The 13,405-nt window shown below is 40.2% G+C and overlaps 1 protein-coding gene across 1 annotated transcript in view; it reads left to right on the top strand.

Moving 5' to 3' along the window:
- Positions 1-13,405, top strand: part of LOC307070383 (voltage-dependent calcium channel gamma-5 subunit-like) — a gene marked incomplete at both ends in the record, with an annotated part of 40,405 nt that overhangs the window by 24,274 nt on the left and 2,726 nt on the right. Inside the window, one exon of the mRNA XM_079728830.1 lies at positions 10,060-10,205. Within this exon, the coding sequence (XP_079584956.1) occupies positions 10,060-10,205 (146 nt within the window). The remainder of the gene's footprint in view (positions 1-10,059; positions 10,206-13,405) is intronic.

Genomic DNA, 13,405 nt, shown 5'->3' with positions numbered 1-13,405 from the left:
TTTTCTCTGTTCAATTTTTTTGCGTCCAATCAGTGAACAGAGGGAGTGGCTGAGAACAATGACATTTAAGTCAGCTCTCGTTGACGGACATCTTCACGCACAGTGTTTGGTTTGTTCACAGCCTGCGCACAAAGTGATTCCAGGCCGGCCCCGGCCCATGATAGACGTTACGACCAAACGTTAGATTGGTTATGGCAGATACAGAGTGGCACTGGGAAGATCTAATAGTTTTAAACTTCAGCAGACACCCGCCTTCAAGTGAGTTAATGTTAGTCAATTGAGTGGGTCCAGACTCTCTGTGCAAATGAAATTAAGTACGAGTCTTGTAGGACCAGGCTACCCCTCCCCGACACAAGCCTGTGCTTTATTTCACTATAGTTAGGTAGGTTGCTGCCTTAGCTGTTGTTACACTTATTTTATTAAACTGAGGTTCTTTTGTAAATTAACACAATTTTCAGTTTCAGAAGAAGCAGTTTGTTATTATTTTCAACTAACCAATAGTAGTTGCCATGCTTTTTTTAAAATGTCAATGCACCTTTAGCCCTGAATAACAATAAAAGCTATTGAATAATTGATTTGCTTGCTTGACAACGTAAGGAGAAAATTATTATTCTTGCTTCATTACCTAATAGACGAACCTTAATGTTATACGTTGTATCATCATAGGCTAAATGTTATTATATTAAGCGCTCAGCAATTTGTTACATTATCTACCAGGGTTTTCACATTATAGCTATGGGTTTTATTACAACTAGAGGTTGAACTCTAGTAGATTATAAAAAGGAGAACGGCGGTTAGAGTTGTGTTATGTCATAGAAAAAAAACCTGCAGCGTTTTCATTGTCTCACCGCACAAGCGCTTCTTCCCAGCACTGCCTTAAACAAACCAGGGCCCTGATGGTGGACAGGGATATGATCAGTGGATAGGGTTAGATAGTGGATAGGGTAATGATCAGTGGATAGGGTTAGATAGTGGATAGGGTTATGATCAGTGGATAGGGTTAGATAGTGGACAGGGTTATGATCAGTGGATAGGGTTAGATAGTGGATAGGGTTATGATCAGTGGATAGGGTTAGATAGTGGATAGGGTTATGATCAGTGGATGGGTTTATGATCAGTGGATAGAGTTAGATAGTGGATAGGGTTATGATCAGTGGATAGGGTTAGATAGTGGACAGGGGTATGATCAGTGGATAGGGTTAGATAGTGGATAGGGTTATGATCAGTGGATAGGGTTAGATAGTGGATAGGGTTAGATAGTGTATAGGGTTATGATTATTTCTACTTAAAAATAATAGTTTTTTAGTAGAAAAATTACCCTAATAGTGGGTAGGGTTATGATTAGTGGATAGGGTTATGATCAGTGGATAGGGTTATGATCAGTGGCTAGGGTTATGATCAGTGGATAGGGTTAGATAGTGGATAGGGTTAGATAGTGGATGGGGTTATGATCAGTGGATAGGGATTGCAGCAACCAATAACGTAATAACGTCCAATAACGTAATAACTGCCAATAACGTAATAATTTAAATGTAATGAAGCCAATAACGTAATGACTTGCCAATAATGTAGAAAGTTGTTGAGCCAATAACGTAATAACATTTTGCCAATAATGTAATAAGTTATTACGTTATTGGCTGGTTATTACATTACTGGCCTTGTACTAAAAAAATCCTTTGAAAATGTAATAACTGAGCCAATAATGTAATAACTGGGGTATCATTTTATTTTCAATTTCTGGAGAGAAACTGTCACACTTAGCCTTAATATTGCATCTTGCAACATATGCTTAAATATCTGAGTTACCCCTCCACCCTCATACTCCCCTCCACAGGATGTCTTAAGGGAGCAAAGAGTGAATTTGGATGTATATGTCACTATTAGGGTTCCGTTATAGTACTCTGTGTATCAAACTCCATGGCCAGCGCAGACACATTGACGGAGTCATGAGCCTTTCGAAGTTCTGTGTGTGGATGGATGAACATGTGCATTAAATCAGTTTAGGAGAGGCATCTAGAGCAGGGGTCTTCTACACGTCGCTCGCGAGCTGCCAGTCGCTCGCCGCCCCCTTCAGAGTAGCTCTCCAAATAGCACCATTTCACCACCATCCACAGGTCCTTCTCACAGGACTTTCCAGTCAATACCAATCTACGGAAACAAAAGATCAAGGAACTGAGTACACAGCTACAATGGCAGCAGTCTCTTTTTACCAGACCAGTACAGAAGGCTACTGCTTGTACAGAGGCTTCGTTTAAAGTGGCGCACATCCTGACAAAGCACAAAAAGGCCTTCACTGATGGGAGTGTTGTAAAGGAGGCGATGACCGCGGTGGCTGAAACGTTATTCAAGGACCACAAATGAAAGACAGAAATGTTATCTGCTTTTGCCGATGTACAACTGGGTGCCAATACAATGGCAAGGAGAGTGTCTGCACTGGCTGTGTCGCATGGTTTTTAATGATTGCACTGTGCATGAGGAGTTTTTTACTTAACTGTCACTAAAACAAAAACCAGCGGAGTTGATATTTACAATGCCGTGAAGAACTTCTTCATTGATCAGATGATCCCTATTGAAAAGCTGGTTTCAGTAACCACTGACAGAGCACCACTGATGACCGGTCGACATGCTGGATTTATTGCCCGATGCAAAGTGGACCCGGAGTTTCCGACATTTCTGGACTACCATTGCATAATTCATCAACAGGCTTTATGTGCGAAGGTCATGGGATTTGATCATGTAATGAAGCCGGTTTTCAACATTATCAACTCCATCAGAGCAAAGGCTAAGCAACACAGGACCTTCAAGCAATTCAAGGGGTAAGCAAGGGTAAGGTACTTCAAAGATTTTTTTCCTTGCTTGGTGAAATCAAGGTTTTATAGGAAGCGAGGGGGGAGGACACCACCTTGTTATCTGTTGCAGGATGGGTCCTTGATATCGCATTTCTGATAGATGTAACTGACAAAATGAATAACTTGAAATTACAGGTGCAAGGTAAAGAGAAAGACGTGCGCAACATGATCAGCGCTGTTAACGCGTTCAGCGCAAAGCTGACCTTTTTCATCCAGCAGTTGAAGGTCAAATGATTCCTGCATTTCCCCTCTGTGGCGAAGGTTTTGGAAACCCATGCAGGGGAAGCTGATGCTTTGAACACAGAGAAGTATTGTGACCTCTTGATAGAACTTGGCCAGGAGTTGGCAGACAGATTCAGAGGCTTTCAGAAACTTGAGCCCTGTGTGACATATATGGCCAACCCATCAAGGATGTGAACATAAGTGAGATTTATGGGCAGATTGATTATTGATCCTGTTGAAATAGAAATTGAACTTTTAAACCTCCACAATGATGTCCAGTTTAAATCTCAACAACATGCACAACATTTCTTGAGCTTGGTTGAGCAAGAAAACTATAATAATCTGTGTCAAGCAGCTCTGAAGTTAGCTGCTTTGTTTGGGTCCACATACCTATGTGAATCTGCCTTTTCTGACATGAATGTCATAAAATCAAGACTGACAGATGAACATTTGAAAGACTCTATAAGAGTGAACCTAAGTGGGTACATTACAGCATACAGCTCTCTTGTTATCTCCACGCATACCAGGTATCTCACTAATAAATGACTGAAAGTCATGAAATTGGGATGTAGTTATGAATGTTTTTTCATCAATAGTAGCCTATGAGAGTTCAAAGATGTGAGTTGTAAAGGTGAAGAAATGCCTGCACAAACTGATGAGTTCAACCTTTGTTTTGGCAGTGAGAGAATTAGATGACAGTGTTTTGTAAATGTTCATTCAAAAATATGTGAGTTTATCAGTGATAGTTGAAAAGTTGAAAAGAAATCCATAGATATGCATATTGAAGAGTTCAATTATTATGTTTTGACAGATTGTGAGTTGGCTGCATTTTGAAAATGTTCATACAAAAAAAGATGTTGTTTAACAGTGTGTGGTGGTTAAAAAGACAGATAAATGCATAGGCATGCATGCATAAACATTGAGTTTAATTTGAGGTTTCATATTTTTGCACAAATCTGTGAGTGTTGGTTGTTTGTCTTGTTAGTGCTTTTGCCAAACAAAACCTTGTTCCGGTGATTTTGATACAAACTGGCCAAGTCAATAAATGTTACACATAATATAAAACACAAGTAGCTCTCCGTCATTATTATTCTCCCAAAGGTAACTCTCAGAGGGGAAAAGGGTGGAGACCCCTGATCTAGGCCATATGCATCAGACAAACATTCAGTTTATGATTATTGGTGAATACAGCAGTATGATATGATAATATTGGATGCGGGGCTGCAGACATATTTATGTATATTACATTATTGGCTCAGTTATTACATTTTCAGCCCAATCTGCAAGCGATCTAATGTCGCTCTGCAGATCAGGCTGGCCCCAAAGCTGTTTTGGCCGATTCAAGAATTCCAGAGTAAAAGTAAAGCCTTGTTTATGATACTGCGTAAAGTGCTCTCCATAGCCACAGAGAGCCCTCTCCATCGTCGCAAACCCTTTTAGAGACCTTCTCCGTAGCCCGATGTGTGCCTCCAAAAATTGTTGCTCTTCGTAGAGGCTACTCAGAACGATGGAGACAGCAGGGCTGTTATGGTCAGCGTCTCTTTCCAACGTCTCTTTCCCGCAGCCCCTAGCGTTCCAGCGGTGAATTGCAATACCATACTGAAAACTGCAACGCGGAACTTCGAAAGGCTCACGACTCCGTCGAAGCGTCTGCGTGGTCACAGAGTTGGATACACGGAGTAATATAATGGAAGCCTAAGAGTTACATATGAATCCAAATTTACCCTTTGCTCCTATAAGGCATACTGTGGAGGGGGGTATGAGGGTGGAGGGGTATCTGTAAGGTCAGATATTTAAGCATGTGTTGCAAGATGCAATATTAAGTCTAAGTGTGACAGTTTCTCAAGTGATACCTCATTTATTACATTATTGACTCAGTTATTATATTTTCAAATGTTTTTTTTTAATACAAGGCCAATAACGTATTAACCAGCCAAAAGTTATTACATTATTGGCAAAAAGTTATTACGTTATTGGCCCAACAACCTTATTACATTATTGGCAAGTTATTACGTTATTGGCTTTATTACATTTAAATGATTAAATTATTGTCAGTTATTACTTTATTGGCTGTAATTACGTTATTGGTTGCTACAGGGTTAGATAGTGGATAGGGTTATGATCAGTGGATTGGGTTATGGTCAGTAGATAGGGTTATGATCAGTGGATAGGGTTAGAAAGTGGATGGGGTTATGATCAGTGGATAGGGTTATGATCAGTGGATAGGGTTGTGATCAGTGGATAGGGTTATGACCAGTGGGTAGGGCTATGATCAGTGGATAGGGTTATGATCAGTGGGTAGGGCTATGATCAGTGGATAAGGTTATGATCAGTGGATAGGGTTGTGATCAGTGGATAGGGTTATGATCAGTGGGTAGGGCTATGATCAGTGGATAGGGTTATGATCAGTGGGTAGGGCTATGATCAGTGGATAAGGTTATGATCAGTGGATAGGGTTGGATAGTGGATAGGGTTGTGATCCGTGGATAGGGTTATGATCAGTGAACAGAGTTAGATAGTGGATATGGTTATGATCAGTGGAAAGGGTTAGGGGTTAGGGCTTTATTCAGTAACAGTGATTAAACAGCATATATTACCGACGATCATAGACTAATTAACTACCAAATTAGCTATGTTGCTTCTCCATTGACCTGCACGGTACAGGACATCAAGAGTTAGTATCTGACCTGTGTTGCCTGGAGGACTGGATAGTGTTACCTCGTGGATAGTGTTATGAACAAGTATTTTCTTCTTTCTAAACTTCACTCAGTATTATTAATTAGTTGTTTGACATTGTAGATTGTTCACGGAGACATTATGGCATTTATATGATTAACTTTATTTTCTGTTGTAAACTTTGCTCTTGCTGCTCTAGAAACAATATTTAGATACATTTCAAATATAAATAATTTTAAAACAGGAAGACTATGGAGCCAGTATCCTGCCATAATTCAAACCTGAAAAAAAAGGTTTCAAAGGCTTGTAAGTCTGGGTTTGAAAACTCAACACCTTGTAAAAAAGGTTTTGCAACACTGAAAAAAGAGATTATAGCCTGAAAAAACAATTAAAACATCTGCAAACATGATTTTGTGTTCTATTTTATCTTCTTCATCATTTTCACCAACAAATTTTCAAAGTTTCAAAAATGTCACCAGCGCATTTGCAGAGTTTCAAATCTGGCACTGTTTTAACAGTGTATTTCATTGTTTCCCGGTTTTGAAACCTTGTAAATGGGATTCTGCAAACATGTGTTCATACATTGAGAAATAAGTTTTGAAAGGTTGAATATTTATTTTTAAAAACTTGTAAAGGTGTAAATTTACACCATTGCAATGTATTTTTTCAGAACTGACTTTTCAGCACTGACTTTTCAGAGATTTGACCACACAGGCGCAAGCTTTGAGTCACGTGATTATTGGCAGTGTTCTGTCGCGCATTAGTTTTGAAACTCCCTGACAGTTATTATTATACAGTTGTTATTCTTGTCATTGGTAGAGCACTGTCAATCACGCACAGCCCGGTCAACGGCACACGTGATTGGAATTCACGTCAGCAGAGAGCAACCAATAGGTTTAGAGCCAAATGGTCCCGCCCCCAGGAACGTTTTTTTTTCCTTTTTGCAGATCAACGATTTCAGACCTTTGACTGTCAGGGAGTTTCAAAACGAATGCGCGACAGAACACTGCCAATAATCACGTGACTCAAAGCTTGCGCCTGTGTGGTCAAATCTCTGAAAAGTCAGTGCTGAAAAGTCAGTTCTGAAAAAATACATTGCAATAGTGTAAATTTACACCTTTACAAGTTTTTAAAAATAAATATTCAACCTTTCAAAACTTATTTCTCAATGTATGAACACCTGTTTGCAGAATCCCATTTACAAGGTTTCAAAACCAGGAAACAATGAAATACACTGTTAGAACAGTGCCAGATTTGAAACTCTGAAAATGCGCTGGTGACATTTTTGAAACTTTGAAAATGTGTTGGTGAAAATGATGAAGAAGATAAAATAGAACACAAAATCATGTTTGCAGATGTTTTAATTGTTTTTTCAGGCTATAATCTCTTTTTTCAGTGTTGCAAAACCTTTTTTACAAGGTGTTGAGTTTTCAAACCCAGACTTACAAGCCTTTGAAACTTTTTTTTGCAGGTTTGAATTATGGCAGGATACTGGCTCCATAGAAGACTGCAGTAGGAGGAAAGCCAAAGTGAGGCACATAGCTGCTCAAAGAGGAAAACAGCACTGGTACAGGCAAAGGCAAAGTAAGTAATGTGCTTTGGTCGGTTAGACTGGAGTTGTGTGGCATGAAAAATGCTGTCACCTCACCTGCCATCACTAGTGTGCAACCCTGAAGGTAATTAAGTAAGGGATAATCACAGAGAGGCAGGGCAATAAACAGTTTGATATGCCCGGCTCGTGGACGGCTTACCTTACGGCGGTAACCTTCAACATTAAGTGTACATATTTATAATTTCAAATTCATCCCAGCCTTTATACCACAGATATTATATAATCTATAGCATATCACCGCGTTTTCCGATTACAGTTGAATGCATTTTTACCAGCAATTTACCAGCTCTCGTTTTGAAGGCTGAAATACAAGCGGCATATTTATGAAGGTATTATTGTAGCAAAAGTCTTTAGCACCTGTAACTGCAGATTTTGAATGCGTACACTAAAGTCACAGTAAATTTGAAGTCGTATGTATTTAATTTGCATGTGTACTCTAAAGTCACAAATGTGTAACAGTACATTTGAAGTCGTAAATATTTTTTCTACCATTGTAAACACAACATAGGGTCTACGAGTATGCAAGTCTGTGTTACAGGTGCACAAATCCTTTTGCTACAATCATTGCAGCGCAGTTGGTGCAAAACACATTTGTACACCCATGTTTCATAATCTGAGAACATGCCCAAAATGTGTGCATTCGTAAACCCAAATTTTGAACTAATGCATCAGAAGTGGCTGAGTAAGTAGTAGTCTGTAAAAAAAATTCAGCACAAATAAAATTATATAGAACGCTACGTTGATTCAGCATTTTAATGTGCGAGCACATGTCCATCGTTACAACTGCTCGAATCTGCTCCTGCAAGTCTCAGCTGTGGGTTTTTTTGCAGGTAGTTTTGCAACACGTCTAGGTGGTACATGTGTAGCAAAAGTGATTTCTATCTGTATGAGGCAGAGCGTCCGTGGGCGGGACAAAATTGCAGCACTAACCAATGAAAGTCGCCAGCAGGGGGTGCATTTTTCTAACTACACTGGGACCATCCAAGCAAACTCTTACTTTCTGGAGTCTTGAAAGTAGACAAGAGGGCATCCTACACGACGGAGTTGGGTATCTTATATTATGTCAAATTAAATTACTTAGTTCAACTGAATTCCCCCAAAATTATTGCATCAACATGCTGAAAGTGTCCTTCAATGTATTTATATGGTCTGCTTTGATGGTCCAAGTGTAGTTTGAAAAATCCACCCCCTGCCGGCGACTTTCATTGGTTAGTGATTGTGGCGTCAAACAATTTTGACTGAAGAACTGTGGAGGAACTCCAGGCCTGAAGGGGGCAGAGCTAACCCAGACATGACAGACAGGACAGGATGTGACATGGTTAACAGACAGGATGTGACCCATGACCTCTTAATAAGCATGGGTATATAATGTTTAGGGTTAGCATAGCAAGCCCTCTTTGTCTCCTCAGCCTACAAACACAGCTCATGTTCAACTACAGACACAACTGACTAATTCAAGTGTTATGTTTGAAGGAATCATGTTTGCTGTTTTCTGTTTGATTTGGATCTGGTTTGAATGCAATTGCGAAGTCCAAACTAAATGTAATGGAAATGCTGGCAATTGATACTGATTAAGTTTGTAAACCAAGCAGCAATTACTATGGGATTACATGAGATGTTTAGTTTAATGATTATGATTTAGATGCATACTGATGTGGAATGTGATTTGATTTGTCTTTTTGTTTATCTGGAAGGTTATCAACCTATTCTTCACCTGAAATTCCACCTTATGTGCCATCAATCTGCTACTTCACCTAATTCCATACAAATATCCAATGTTTCAAGAACCATCAAATCCATCTTAAAGAAAATAAATCACCAGAACAGAACAGAGTTGTCCCTTTGCATTATTGTGTGTTGAACAAGCCATTTTCAAGTTTGGGCAGAGCTGAAATTACTTTTAACATCTGGATAACTTGACAGTGCTGCAAATTTGTCCTGACCACGGACGCTCTGCCTCATACGGATACAAATCACTTTTGCTACACATGTACCACCTAGACGTGTTGCAAAACTACCTGTAAAAAAGCCCACACCTGAGACTAGCAGGAGCAGATTCGAGCAGTTGTAACGATGGACTTGTGCTTGCTCATTAAAATGCTGAATCAACATAGCGTTCTATATCATTTTATTTTTGAGGAAATTTTTCACAGATGTGCAACTTCTGATGCATTAGTTCAAAATTTGGGTTTACAAATGCACACATTTTGGGCATGTTCTCAGATTATGAAACACGGGTGTGCGAATGTGTTTTGCACTAACTGCGCTGCAATGATTGTAGCAAACGGATTCATGCAACTGTAACAGACTTGCATACTCGTAGACCCTATTTTGTGTTTACAATGTTAGAAAAAATATTTACGACTTCAAATGTACTGTTACACATTTGTGACTAGAGTACACATTGAGATTAAATATATACGACTTCAAATTTACTGTGACTTTAGTGTATGCATTCAAAATCTGCAGTTACAGGTGCTAAAGACTTTTGCTTCAATAATACCTTCATACGTATTGATCTATTTGACGCTGTGCTCAGTCAGCAGCAAGTAGAACCGACAAGTCAGCGGGTAACCTGCCGGGTTAATGCCCTCCTCCCAGCCAATCAGAATCAAGCATTAAATGAAGTAGAATAACATTCAATAATGTACCCTTAGGGTAAATTACTACCAGACGAAGTTTGGTCTCTCTCTGCTCCAGGTCTCTCTCTGGTGGTCGGTCTGGTGCTGTACATCTCCAGTATCAACGATGAGATGCTGAACCGGACCAAGACCTACGAGACCTACTTCAGCTACAAGTATGGCTGGTCCTTCGCCTTCGCTGCCATTTCCTTCCTGCTGGATGAGGTAATCCTCCCCCTCCGACTTCCTGTTCTTTAGTGTAATAGGGAAGCAAGGAGACACGTGGGGCTCAGTGGTAGACCTGACCTCTCTCCACGCACAGGACCGGCTGCTTCGAATCAGCCTCATGGACAGGGCGGGACTTCAGAGGAGCCATAGGCACATGGAAGTGGAACCACTTCCATGGCAGTGTCTCAATTCAGGGTACGCGTCCTTCGAAGGACGTGCTCTATGAAGGTGTGGCCTTCGTAGACCGTGAAGTCCGGACCAAAGGCCAGACAAACGTTTTTAAATGAGGCGGTCTTGCCTACGGAGCATTTAAAGTTTGCATAACAAGCCGTCAACACCCTTTACCTTGCGTGACGACGCACCGCTCCTGTCAACTAGCAACCCTAACAGCTGCAGTTCAAACCGGACGGCGGAGGAGAAATATGGCGCCATTATATAATAATTATAGAAAATATAACATTAATTAGTTTAACGTTATGGCTCGTGTTAATGTCATTGAACTTTGACATAGTTTTGTCATTTGAAGGAACATTTGAAGGAGCCTTCGAAATGGGACAGCCTTGACGCATCGCAGTGTCGCAATCGGCCTTCGAATGCAGCCTTCAAAGGATGCGTCCCCTGAATTGAGACACAGCCCATGTGTTTAGATGAGAGGGGGAGAAAGGGCGGGATTTCAGAGGAGCAGGGCCGTGCAGAGACCTTTGAGGGGTAGGCGCTCTAATTCAAAAAAGGGCACATGGAACAAGATTTGTTAACAATATATGTCATCTTTATTTGAGTACTTAAATACTAATTAACTGCAACCTGAGCTGACTATCAGATTTCTGTAGCAGTGGGCTAATGGCTTTGAATCAGAAAGAGATTTGCAAAGGTTTGCAGCATGTTTCACATTATTTTCTCAAAATGTAAGGATATTCTTTATTAAGAAGTCAAAATGTATAGACCACCAACCTACACCGCAGACGACAAATAACCTAAGGTAATTTCCAAAAGAAGTGACATGTTGTTTTAAGTGGGCTGCTGGTTGAGAGGCAGAAGCAGATGGAAAAGAGGAGAGTTGAGTTTTGGAGAAGAACACTTTTTTTTCGTAACATTTGCTCGCCGATTACTTTTGCGGAGTTGGACCACAATTTAACACTGGTTTACTGGAAGATGAAGTAGCCTATTTCATAACAGCCTACCTGCCTGCCTACTATAGTGCCTCAAGTAGTGTTAACACGCAAGTCATAGGTCATGGTTTTATCACACAGATCATAGTGTTATAGTTTTAATCCACAGGTCATAGTGTTATAGTTTAACACACAGGTCATAGTTTTAACACATAGGTCATAGGTCATGGTGTTAACACACAGGTCATAGGCCATAGTGTTAGTGTTATCACACAGGTACATGGATGGATTAACATGACCACGGGCACAAACCAGCCATTGACCCCTACCAACAGAGAGAGAGATTATCTAATCCCATGGCTGCGGGCATGCATAGTGCCAGCCGCTCGTCTTAACGGCAGAACATGGAATCTGTTAGGTTAATATCATGAATTTAAAAGCACCTAATGACTTCCTTTAACGAATTTCATTAGTTTAAAATATTAAGAATTGTAAAATATAATTTCCAAGAGGCTGTTCGGTCAGAATCTGACGGATCATCAGTAATAAGTAAAGCCTATGTTACTTTTAAAAAGGGAGCCCTAAAGGAGGCTTTTCTTTTTTTTAATATATATATATATATATACACATGTAGCCTATAACATATTTTCCCACAACGCAGGATCCATGACTGTGTCACACCAGAGATAGTCAACGTCTTCATCCCCAGGTTCATTTTCGACCCCCAGCGTTTCTTCAGTTTCCTTCACAGGCGATGTGAGAAGGCTGTCATCATTGCTGTTGACGTCGTTGTCAGTAGGAAGTGGAGGCTGGGCTGCTGCTCCACCGCTCTCGGACGGCTCCACCGCTCTCGGACGGCTCCTCCGCGCTCGGGCCAGGATAGTAGTTAGCACTAGCATCCAGCGCTGTAACATCTGCTGGATGGACGTCGTCTAGGCTAACTGATTCTGCATCGTCACCTTGTTCTCGTTTTTGGTTAAAAATCGTTGAGATGGACGGTATTTGTTGTACCAGGGCAGCATCTTTAGTGTCTTTTTCTATCTTTCGTTTAAGCTTTGCCGACCCGCTTAGCACACGTTTCTTCATTTTCACTGTGACATTGACCGTTGACCAAGCACTACGACATTGACGTCACGTCACGTTAATTTCTTTTTAAAATGTGATGTGTTTATTTTGCAAATCAAAAACATTCAAATCCTTTTATGACCAAAGTCTTGGCCATTTGAATTTAAAAATATATCTATATATCTATATATCTATATATATCTATATCTATATATATCTATATATATATATATATATATATATAGAATATATATATATAATATATATATATAATATATATATATATATACAGTGGGGCAAAAAAGTATTTAGTCAGCCACCAATTGTGCAAGTTCTCCCACTTAAAAAGATGAGAGAGGCCTGTAATTATGAGAGACAAAATGAAAAAAAAAAATCTAGAAAATCACATTGTCTGATTTTTAAAGAATTTATTTGCAAATTATGGTGGAAAATAAGTATTTGGTCAATAACTAAAGGTCATCTAAATACTTTGTTACATGCCCTTTGTTGGCAATGACAGAGGTCAAACGTTTTCTGTAAGTCTTTACAAGGTTTTCACACACTGCTGCTGGTATTTTGGCCCATTCCTCCATGCAGATCTCCTCTAGAGCAGTGATGTTTTTGGGCCACACAGACTTTCAACTCCCTCCAAAGATTTTCTATGGGGTTGAGATCTGGAGACTGGATAGGCCACTCCAGGACCTTGAAATGCTTCTTACGAAGTCACTCCTTCGTTGCCCGGGCGGTGTGTTTGGGGTCTTTGTCATGCTGAAAGACCCAGCCACGTTTCATCTTCAGTGCCCTTGCTGATGGAAGGAGGTTTTCACTCAAAATCTCACGATACATGGCCCCATTCATTCTTTCCGTCATACGGATCAGACGTCCTGGTCCCTTGGCAGAAAAACAGCCCCAAAGCATGATGTTTCCACCCCCATGCTTCACTGTAGGTATGGTGTTCTTTGGATGCAACTCAGCATTCTTTCTCCTCCAAACACGACAAGTTGAGTTTTTACCAAAAAGTTC

This window comes from Pollachius pollachius, assembly GCF_949987615.1.
Source record: "Pollachius pollachius genome assembly, chromosome: 2".
NCBI classification, from domain to species: Eukaryota; Metazoa; Chordata; class Actinopteri; order Gadiformes; family Gadidae; genus Pollachius; species Pollachius pollachius.
This window is presented reverse-complemented; position numbering and strand designations above follow the sequence as displayed.